The sequence below is a fragment of the Bos taurus genome, chromosome 15, assembly GCF_002263795.3.
Source record: "Bos taurus isolate L1 Dominette 01449 registration number 42190680 breed Hereford chromosome 15, ARS-UCD2.0, whole genome shotgun sequence".
Classification (NCBI taxonomy): Eukaryota; Metazoa; Chordata; class Mammalia; order Artiodactyla; family Bovidae; genus Bos; species Bos taurus.
Window position 1 is genome coordinate 81,868,062 of NC_037342.1, and position 12,009 is coordinate 81,880,070.

General features: G+C 43.3%; 1 protein-coding gene across 3 annotated transcripts in view; it reads right to left on the reverse strand.

The window, feature by feature from the left end:
* The window catches only part of LPXN (leupaxin), a 41,635-nt gene that overhangs the window by 22,498 nt on the left and 7,128 nt on the right, over positions 1-12,009 (reverse strand). For 2 of the 3 annotated variants that reach the window (XM_010812935.4, XM_024975207.2), the window contains exon 2: positions 11,735-11,892. In XM_010812935.4, coding sequence (XP_010811237.1) covers positions 11,735-11,892 — 158 coding nt within the window. 3 annotated transcript variants of the gene reach the window in all.

Sequence of the window (12,009 nt, forward strand, 5' to 3'; positions counted from 1 at the left end):
TCACGTACATTTGAACATCTAACAGCAAGGGCAATGTCGGAGGAAGTGGATCTTTTCCCCTCTTAAAGGACTTTGTCCTTTAGGTACAATGTGGCTTCCGGCCAGACACAAGTTTGGGTTTTTTTTTTATTTTTTTCGAAGAACAAAAATGGTCAGGTATGCAAGTGACGGATTTAGTCTTTGGAGGTTTCCAAGGACACAGTGCAAAGGAGCTCTCTCTCTCTCCCACAACTCTTTTCAGTCTTAATCCCTCAGGAACTGCTGCCACAGGCACGTGTCTTAGGAGTACAATAGGTGGCAGGACTGAACACCTCTTTCCTGTGTCCCAGCGTAGAACAAATGCAGCTTCTCACGCCGCCCTGTATAATCCAAAAACCTGTTCATCCCGCAGATGGGCATCCTTGTTCTTAGTGAAAGGACTCTCACTGGTTAGTTCCCCCCATTTTTTTTTTTTTTGGCTGTGCTATGTGGCATGCAGAGTCCTAGTCCCCCAGCCAGGGATCAGCCCTGCGCCCCCTGCACTGGGAGTGCAAGCCCTCAACTGCTGCCTGCCAGGGGAGTCCCTCTCTCTAGCTGCTAACCAGACGCCTAGTGCAGCGTAGAAAGAAAGATCGTTGTCATAATACCCTAGGAGTAACTGAGTCGACAGTATCAACTTCTAAATAAGAAAGGAAAGACCTCTTGAAGTGTCAATGATGACTTCACTATAGGAAACGCTCCTGAAAAGACTCAGAGCTCCTTTGATTTCTCCCTCCATCTCTAAGATGATGCGTGCTTGCTAAGTCGATTCTGTTGTGTCTGACTCTCTGTGATCCCCTGGACTGTAGCGCCACACCCCGCACCCAGGCTTCTCTGTTCATGGGATTCTCCAGGCAAGAGTACTGGAGTGGGTACTCTTCTCCTTCTCTAGGGGATCTTCCCAACCCAGGGATTGAACCTGTGTCTCTTAGTCTCCTGCACTGGCAGACGGGTTCTTTACGTGGATGCCACGTGATAAAGCACGTAAGTATGCCATTAGTAACAATTTCATTATGCAGAGGTCTTAATAATACCAACAGGGGTGTCAGGATGGCCGAGGGGTCTAAGGTACCAGATTTGCTGTATAGTACAGGTATCTCAGCTCAGTGCTCTGTGATGACCGAGAGCGGTGGGCTGGAGTGGGGAAGGATCCAGAGGGAGGAGACATATGTATACTTAGAGCCAACTCACGTTGTTGTTCAGCAGAAACAAACACAACTTTGTAAAGCAAGTATCCCCCAATTAAGAAAAAAATCCTATGATAAACCATAAAAAAATACAAATATAAAAGTTGAGTTCAAGACTTACCAAGTGAAGGGCTTTATTTTTTCCCCTGTTTATTCCTCTGCAATATGTTTATGAAGTGTCCCTCCCTACTCTTAACTAAAATTATTTCGGGTCATATAAAAGATGTATTTCTAAAAATCATCGTATTGTTATATCCACACCTGGTATTGAACATACTTTCAAGGTTGAAAGTAATGTTTGGTTAATTTAAGCAAGTCAGAGGGAATGGTGGAAACAGCAAGCAGGAATCTTGCTTCTGTGTCTCATGCTGAATCTGCACACGGAAGCCTTGTGGGCTCCGAATTTTATGAGCCCCGGGTTTGGATCAGCCCGCTACATATTGACTAGGTCACCTGCATTTCATATCACTCTCCTACACAGATCGACATGGTGAGTATCCTTCAGTAGTGGTATTTGCATCGATTGAGATCTGCTCAGGAAAATTCAAAGACTGAGAGTAAGCAGAAGGAATTTAATTCAGCAATTTAATTACACGGGTGATGGAGAGCTCAGAAGCAGACAGGAAACACCGAGGGAGCTCAGAGATCAGGTTCAGCAAGAAGCCGTTAGTCAAAGGCACAAAACGCAGAGGCAAAGTTACCAAGCCCCGGGAGCCCAGGTTCCCAGGCAGAGGAGGGAATCAGAAGCCGTAAAAGGAGAGACACTGAGGAGAGAGAGCCTGGGCGAGCACGCGCCCTAAACGGCCTTGCCTTGCACCCCTCTCCCCCCAGCACCCCACCCGCCCCGCCCAGTCTCGCCCAGCGCCTTCCACTGTTTGCAGCCGGTGGGAGCCTACGGCCCTGGAGCTGGTAAAACCCCACCCGCAGGGGTCAGCTCTCCTGGCCCAAAGATCTGTGTGTGTGTGTGAGTCACTCAGTCGTGTCCGACTCTTTGTGACCCCTTCAGGCTCCTCTGCCCCTGGAATTCTCCAGGCAAGAACACTGGAGTGGGCTGCCATTTCCTTCTCCCCAAAGATCTGTACTCAGAGGAAAGGCGCCCGGAAGTTAGGAGGCCGCTCCGTCAGCGGGTCACGAGGCCAGATATAGGGCAAAGTGGCCGCCGGTCGGGCTGGGTTTCATACTAGATATCCCTGTGTCTACTAGCGTTTCCATTCAAGTCTTGGTTTCTTCAATATAAAAAAATATTAAGCGAGAAGCTACAGTGTACCACGTACTTAATGTTTTGCTTTTTTTTTTTCTTTTTACAAAGGAAAGAGACGGGAAGGCCTAAGGGGCATACCCAGCAGGCAGCTTCCTAGCACTGGAATAAGCTGGCGATAGGTATTAGTAAGTTGGCTTCACTCTCACATGAACAGAAAGCCCCCTAAGATGGGAAGTCGTGCCAAGGCTTCAGAAGAGAGCACAGGCCCTCCTTGTATCTTTGTGCCACGTGTGAGTTACTGGTTGCAATTGTGAAACCACGCTAATGTGGTGTAGTTCTCTTCACCAAGCGTGAAGCTTTAGCATTTACATTTTAAACCCTTTGATTTCTTTCCCAGAATGCTGTCTGATGAACAGAAACAGTGGCCCTTTAATTTTTTAGATCGTCAAACTCTGCCTTGCCCAGAAAAAATCATTTAGTAAGTAGAATCTGCAGCAATATGTAACTTTTATTAAAAGGAAATCCCTCCACCGCTAAATAAATGTTGAGTAACCCTGAAAATTCATTGGAAGGATTGCTACTGAAGCTGAAGCGCCAATACTTTGGCCACCTGATGCAAGGAGCCGGCTCATTGGAAAAGACTCTGATGCTGGGAAAGATTGAAGGCAAAGGAGAAGGGGGCGACAGAAGATGAGATGGTTGGATGACATCACTGACTCAATGGACATGAATTTGAGCAAACTCCGGGAGACAGTAAAGGACAGAGGAGCCTGGCGTGTTGCAGTCCATGGCGTTGCAGAGTCAGACACGACTTAGCAACAGAACAAAAACCACATGTATTCATCAATCTGCCATGGAAACCACTGTCTTAGTTCTGCCCTGATCCTGGCTCTGATTTTGTCAGCGTCTTGCTGACATTTCTTTGGCTGTTTTCTCTTTAGTGAACGGAAGCACGGTATCTGGAATAGCTGGGTCGTAGCACCTGTGGTGACTCGGGCTGTTTACATTTTGTCAGGAGGTTAGGAAACAACAGCGCCCACCCGCGCGGATGAGAAGATGACCCGTCTGGAAGCCAGGCTCCCTGAGAAACCACCACGTGTCAGCGGGCAGAATTCCACCACTGCTCACAGACCATGGAATGAGGGGCGGGAAATAGGAATGCTAGTAACAAACACTTGAGAAAGCAAATGATGGCCCAGACATAGGTTGACAACAATTCTCTAGTATCCTTCATTTTAAAATATTTAATGAAAAAGAAAAATACCTGTAGACATTGGGTCCCTGGATTTCGGTAGTATACACAAGCTGCACCTAAGACACGCAAGTGACAGAGAAGAAGTAAGAATGAATTTCTCATTATTTGCATGTTGGATACACAACAAAGTCCCGCGGTAAAGCACAGGGAGCTATATTCAGTATCCTGTGATAAACCATCATGGCAAAGACTATGAAAAAGAAATAGATAATACATACATGCTGCTAAGTAACTTCAGTTGTGCACGACTCTGTGCGACCCCATACATACATGTGTGTAGATGATAACTGAATCCCGTTGCTGCACATCAGGAAGTAACACAACATTGTAGATCAACTACGCTTCAATAAAATTTTTTAATAAAAGATAAATTTAAAAAGAATCCTAGTACTTACCCACAGCCAGAGTTAGAAGATGTTTGGAGCTTCTAAAGGGGACTGACGACCAGCATATGTGAAATCTTTCACAAGGCAGAGGAGTAGCAGCCGTCCCATAGAGAAAGGCCAAATGCTCAGCACAGTAGCTGGCTTGTGAACAAATACAGGGACCACCCAACCCACCCCGCCCTCAAAGCACTGAAACAGGGACGCCACCCCTCTCAGAAAAGAACCACAAAACAACATGAGTCAGGGCAAAGCCCCTGGAACTATACAGGACGGAGTCGGGGAAGAGTACAATGCGGTTCAATTTAACACACGGGTAAAAATAAGGAGTGACTCTAAAGGGTAGCTGACCCGTAGTTTATTTCATGAGCAAATATTTATTAAGTGCCTGTCAGGTGTGAGGGCTAGGGGATGCAGGAGTCAAAAAACAAAACAAAAGAATAGAAATTGTTCCTGAGCCTTACATTACGGTGGTGAGAGACATATGATTAATATGTAAAAAAATAATAAACATTGATGATGGGTAGGAGATAAGAAAGGGGCTTCCCTGGTGGTTCACTGCTAAAGAATCACCTGCCAACGCAGGACATGCAGGTTTGATCCCCGGGTCAGGAAGTTCCCCTGGAGAAGGAAACGGCCACCCATGCCAGTATTCTTGCCTGGAGATCCCATGGATGGAGGAGCCTGGTAGGGGCTATCGTCTAGGGTCACAAAGAGTCAGACGCTCCTTAGAGACCAAACAACAACAAGGGAGACGAGGAAAGCGGGAGGGATGGCGTCCACCGATATATTGGTTGGGAAGGAGTGCTTGGGCAAGGACTTAAGGGAATGAGGACTCTGTGCAGATGTCACGGGCACCGCGGTCGAGCACCTACGTGGCCTGAGTAGAGCACACCAGTGAGACAAGAAGTCAGGGCCCAGTTCATGCAGGTCGGTGAACACATACTTTATTATTCAGGCTGCGACACGTTTGAGAGTGACGTGAGGTGGAAGTCGCTCAGTCCTGTCCGGCTCTTGGTGACCCCATGGACTATACAGTCCATGGAATTCTCCAGGCCAGAACACTGGAGTGGGTAGCTATTCCCTTCTCCAGGGGATCTTCCCACCCAGGGATCCAACCCAGGACTCCGGCATTACAGGCGGATTCTTTACCAGCTGAGCCACCAAGGAAGTCCTTGCAAATGAAAGAGAGTACTAAAAATAACTAATATTACATTAATTTTTAAAATGTGTATTTATGGACCAATATTTTTATTTTATCATATTGGTAGACCAATCAACTAATTCTACTCAAAATAAAATTTTCTAGAACATTTTAAAATGACACATAGCTATGAACATGAAAGCAAAAAAATTTTTAGACTTTTTATATTGATTACTTGAGCATTTTAAAATGGCACAAGTAAATATTTTTGAGATATATGTATGCATATCTTAATTGGCTACTTAGCCATTGTCTTTAACATCATGATGCTAAAATTTTTCTGAAAAAATGCCTTTTTTCAACATGATCTTATTTATTTTTACACTTTTTATTAAATTGCAGTCTTCTTTGAAGCTGTGTCTTACCGTTAATATATCTGAAATTGTTGACACTGTTTCTCCATAGCCCATAATAATTTTAATTGAGAAGATACTCCCTGTCTAGATGGTGATGAACCTTTAAGTTTGGAGCAGATTCTGCTGAGTGGAAGATATTCTCAATCCTATTTTTTGTATTAAAATGTGTAAATATTTCAGCTCCAATATTTTCACATGTGCAGTATTTCTGCCTCCATTCAGCACAACTTTCTTCGATATTTTTACAAGACAGAGGTCTTAAATGATGCCTTCTAACGTTTCATCAAATGTAGATACTGCAAAATCATAGGCCTTCACAATTTCAACCCATTCTGATGGGAATATAAATTTATTCAACTAAAATCAGGAGGTCCATCAAAGTTGAGATGTTTCCAAAACATGATTTTCAAGTTAGGTCATGAAAATGTTTGAGGGCTCATCTTTTGATTGGTTCATTTCCTCCCAGGCTTTTGTAAGGAGAAATCTGAGCTACTTCCTTTTTGCAAACTTTGTTGCACATAATTGCAACTTGTTTAAAAACTTCAAAAGCTGAATTTTCATGCTACATGCATTAAATAATCTGATTAAATATTTCCAACTGATTTTGCCCATAACATGGCCTCCACTGAGGTTGCTTTACAAAGTTGCTTTTCAAAGGCTCAGACATTTCTAAAACCCAGTTGATGGCAGGCAATGAATAGAGAAAATATATACAGCCATGCTAATATATATTTTTAGATTCAACAACAGCTTCTGTCACAAAAGTTTTGTAGATGAGATACACACACACTCACACACACACACCCTGATTGTGTGTGTGTGTGCACATGTGATAAGTTGCTCAGGCATGTCTAACTCTTTGTGACCCCACGGACTGTAGCTCACCAGGCTCCTCTGTCCTTGGGATTTCTCAGGCGAGAATACTGAAGTGGGTTGCCATTTCCTTCTCCACTGATTGTGTGTAAATATATATAGAGAGAGACTTTGTAAATTTTAAGAACCACAGTTTCTATTCTGATTGGTAGAATACAGAAGCTTATTTGGATGCAGTCATGAATTTTGTGCACATCACGACCAGTTCCAACTACCTATCTGCTCCACAGGCTTTCAAGTATGAAAAAAACATTGATTTTACCATTAGGCTGTGCTCCATCAAAATTTGTATCAGCATTATCACCCCCTCAAAACAACATTGATCTCCATTGTTGAACCTTTCAACTAAATTTACAATGGCATTAGCAATATCAGATGTTTCATTTTAGACAGAAGAATAAACTTCTAAGTACTTTTCTGTGGTCCTTTGAATGAGCTGTAACAATTAAACCAATTTGGAACTAAAGTTTCTAATTGAGGCCTCTAACTGATTTAATCTGACATTATCTGGTGGCTTGCAAAAGGAGTCAATTAATTATCACTAGTTCACTTTAGTTACAAGCACAAGAAAACTTAGAATTGAAAATGAGCAAAATTAATTGAGGAGAGTCATTTGGTCCGTATGGAAGGTGTGTATCACAATGGCGTGTAAACACACCTCCTGCAGCTTCACATACTGCATCATCACCTGGCACGTTCTTCTTAAGTATTAACTTCTCAAAACCAAAACTACACATTTAATTGTCTCAAGAAAGTTGATGATCAGACTCCTCTGGTGATCCAGTGGTTAAGAATCTGCCTGCCAAGCAGGGAACACGGGTTCAATCCTCGGACAAATACTGAGCCCAGGTGCCCCAATCTTGAAGCCTGCACTCCCTATAGCCCATGTTCCTTGACAAGAGAAAGCCCACTGAAACTAGAGAAAAACCAACACGCAGCAATGAAGACCCAGCACAACCAATAAATAAATCATAAAGCTTTTTTAAAAAGAAGAGATGATGATGAGGGTGTATTCTGCACAAAGTATTTGTTCAACTTTGTTAATATTTATCATCCAACATGGGGCAGCGGGGAGTAGAAATATCATTGTTGGTTCAAAAACTAGAAGACACAAATATTATGAAGAAGCATCAAGATCTACTTCAAAAGTTAAGCATAAATAGATCCCACTTAGGGGGCAGATGCTTAAGCACTGGACCACCAGAGGAGTCCCAAACATCAACTTTATTGAGACAGTTAATCGTGTAGTTTTGGTTTTGGTTTGGATTTGGGCCAAATGCTGCTGGAAGTGTTCATTACAGAATTTAAAAACATTACCAAATAATAAAACTAACATCTTTAGTATACACTCAGTGATAAAACTGCTTTAACAAGAACACTGGATCATGGAAAAAGCAAGAGAGTTCCAGAAAAACATCTATCTCTGCTTTATTGACTATACCAAAGCCTTTGACTGTGTGGATCACAATAAACTGTGGAAAATTCTGAAAGAGATGGGAATACCAGACCACCTGATCTGCCTCTTGAGAAATTTGTATGCAGGTCAGGAAGCAACAGTTAGAACAGGACATGGAACAACAGACTGGTTCCAAATAGGAAAAGGAGCACGTCAAGGCTGTATATTGTCACCCTGCTTATTTAATATATGCAGAGTACATCATGAGAAACGCTGGACTGGAAGAAACACAAGCTGGAATCAAGATTGCCAGGAGAAATATCAATAACCTCAGATATGCAGATGACACCACCCTTATGGAAGAAAGTGAAGAGGAACTCAAAAGCTTCTTGATGAAAGTGAAAGAGGAGAGTGAAAAAGTTGGCTTAAAGCTCAACATTCAGAAAACGAAGATCATGGCATCTGGTCCCATCACTTCATGGGAAATAGATGGGGAAACAGTGGAAACAGTGTCAGACTTTATTTTTCTGGGCTCCAAAATCACTGCAGATGGTGACTGCAGCCATGAAATTAAAAGACGCTTACTCCTTGGAAGGAAAGTTATGACCAACCTAGATATTGAAAAGCAGAGACATTACTTTGCCAACAAAGGTTCATCTAGTCAAAGGTATGGTTTTTCCAGTGGTCATGTATGGATGTGAGAGTTGGACGGTGAAGAAAGCTGAGCAGTGAAGAATTGGTGCTTTTGAACTGTGGACTGCAAGGAGATCCAACCAGTCCATTCTGAAGGAGATCAGCCCTGGGATTTCTTTGGAAGGAATGATGCTAAAGCTGAAACTCCAATACTTTGGCCACCTCATGCGAAGAGTTGACTCATTGGAAAAGACTCTGATGCTGGGAGGGATTGGGGGCAGGAGGAGAAGAGGACGACAGAGGATGAGATGGCTGGATGGCATCACCGACTCGATGGACGTGAGTCTGAGTGAACTCTGGGAGTTGGTGATGGACAGGGAGGCCTGGCGTGCTGCGATTCATGGGGTCGCAGAGAGTCGGACACGACTGAGCGACTGATGTGCTCTGATCTGTACCCTGTGGCAAGAGTGCTCAGCCTCCGTTTCCTCAGCAAGATGCGTGTGACGTTAAGCCATAGTTTCCTGTATTTCTCTCTGACCCTGAGGAGACTCTCTGCATCTCACAGATGATCTCACAGACCACAGCAGGGCACAAGCAGTGCTATGACAGGTGGCCAGCAGGGGAAAAAATATCTCCTCATTTTTCTTGCCACCACGTAAACCCAGAGGAGTCAGCTGCCACTGACTGCTGTGCTTGAGCTCTAGCTATAAAAGCCAGCACCATGAGTATCACCCTCCAAACGGTGCTGCCAGTTAGATTTTGTCTTAACAGGATCAGGAAATGAGAGACTAGTCATTGTCATTAGTCATCTCTTAGATCCTAGACCTCGCTTGTAGCTCAGTTGGCAAAGAATTCACCTACAATGCAGAAGAGCCAGGCTCGATCCCTGTGTGGCAAAGATCCCCTGGAGGAGGAAATGGCAACCCACTCCAGTGTTCTTGCCTGGAGAATCCCATGGACAGAGGAGCCTGGTGGATTACAGTCTGTGGGGTCATCAAGAGTCGATCATGACTTAGTGACTAAACCACATCTATTAGATCCAGCTATAATTAAAACTAAACATTCAGAAAACAAAGATCATGGCATCTGGTTCCATCATTTCATGGCAAATAGATGGGGAAAAAATGGAAACAGTGACAGATTTTGTTTTCTTGGGCTCCAAAATCACTGTGGACAGTGACTGCAGCCATGAAATTAAGAGATCCTTGCTCCTTGGAAAAAAAGCTATGACGAATCTACACAGAGACATCATTTTGCTGATAAAGGTCCATAGAGTCAAAGTTATGGTTTTTCCCGTAGTCATGTACGGATGTGAGAGGTGGACCATAAAGAAGGCTGAGCACAAAGAATTGAGGCTTTTGAACTGTGGTGTTGGAGAAGACTCTTGAGAGTCCCTTGGACTGCAAGGAGATCCAACCAGTCCATCCTAAAGGAAATCAGTCCTGAATATTCATTGGAAGGACTGATGCTGAAGCTGAAACTTCAATACTTTGGCCACCTGATGTGAAGAGCTGACTCATTTGAAAAGACCCTGATTTGGGGAAAGATTGAGGGCAGGAGGAGAAGGGGCTGAAAGAGGATGAGATGGCTGGATGGCATCACCAACTCGATGGACATGAGTATGAGCAAGCTCCAGGAGAGCGTGAACAGGGAAGCCAGGCGTGCTGCAGTTCATGGGGCTGCAAAGGGTCAGACAGAACTGAGTGACTGAACAACAGCAATAATAAAATAAGGACTCCGCTCACGGCACATGTGTTTTATATACTCCCACAGGAGACTGTGAGAGAAGCCAGAAGAACCAAATGGGGGTTTATAATCCATGCTGGCTTACTTTAAAGCTAATACTAATTTTTAAAATTTCACAAAAATATGGAAAATCTGGGGTAAAAGGTAAAGTCAATAAGAGGATGTCAAGAAAATAAGCAAAAACCCAGGTTCTTCCAAGTGAACCAAGACATATGGTCACCCATGAATCAGGTCGGTGTGAAGACTGTGGCTTTTTACTGCAAATGAGACGAGAATTCATCGCGGGGTTCTGAGTAGGAGAATGAGGTGATCTGATTTAAGTGTTACAGGATTATCCTGACTGCAATTTGGAGAAGAAATTGCAGGGGGTCAGGTGAGGGGGCCAGTTAGGAGTCTATGGGTATACCTCACAGTGAGAACAGAGACAATGGCTCCCTAGAAAAGAGAGAAATGTGTGTCCTGAAAACTGTACCAGCATAGCTGGAAGGAAGAGCGGTTAAAGAGGAAGCCTTCCCACAGGCCCGGATTTCAAGTCTGTGCTACTGGTGACTTCATATGGTGTGCAAGGATGGGTCAGAATACCGTAGTTCAGGGACTTCCCTGTGCTACAGTGCTTACGAGTCCGCTCTTCCAGTGCAGGACGCACAGGTTCAAACCCTGGCCGGGAAACTAAGATCCCACATGCAGAACAGTGTGGCCAAAAAGAAAAAAAATCATCGTTCAGAAACACCAGATATGAAAAGCATCTTCTTGATTCCTCCTATAGTAACCCATTCTCACCAAGTAAGCTTCCAATTATAAAGTAGATGCATGTAGACTTATCCATAGGGAAGGATATATATCAACATGTATCAACAAATGTTATTCATATCTGCTCTACTTGATCCTTTAAATTCTAACCAGAAGTTAATAAATTGGATTTCCGGGGAGGTTAATTCATAATCTTTCCTGAGTGTAGTTTTTTTGTGTTGGTTCCTTAGAGCTTCCTCACCTCTGCATATACAAATAATTGAATTTCCTAATATATTCAGCAGAAAAGAAGAGCCAGAAAGTGAATACCCTAAAAAAGCCATCCTGACAAGATTTAGCTAAACTGTCACCTGGCCTTGCCCAGGTGATCTCTGGCCTTACTGAGCGACATTCCAATCAAACTGCAACATGCATGTCTGATACCCAAATGGTGATATCAGAATATCCCAAGTGAATTACACAATACTCTGCCAGCTCCAGGCTCTAATAAGAAAAAAAAAGTTTCCAAAGACTTATTCTTCTATGATACTTTTCTCAGTGCTCCTCCTCTTTCCAAAAACAACCACCTTTATCATTTAAAAAAAATTTTTTTTTAATTTTTAAGGAGAAGGTTTTTTCTGTCTCTTGGATATGTGATTCTCCTTTTTGCATAATTTTATTTGAGATACAATTAATTTTCAGAAATGCACTCAAATAGGTATATTCAAGATACTTCGATAAATGAAAACTTACTGGAAAGGGATTCGTGTCATCAGGAACGGAAGGGACCTTTGAAGTCTCATCAAGGTTACTCTCCTTTCTCGAATGCTGATCCAGGGGAGGAGAAGCTGCCTTGGAGTATTCATCACTTTCCTGGAACGTAGAGTATTCCAGTTCCTCCAACAAGGCATCTATATCAAAAGATACAAGGGAATCATGATATGGACTATGCACATCTTCTAGAATAATTATCCTCTTGAGTATCCCCACTATGCCGCCATTTATCTCCCTCTTCTCTTAGGTTAAGA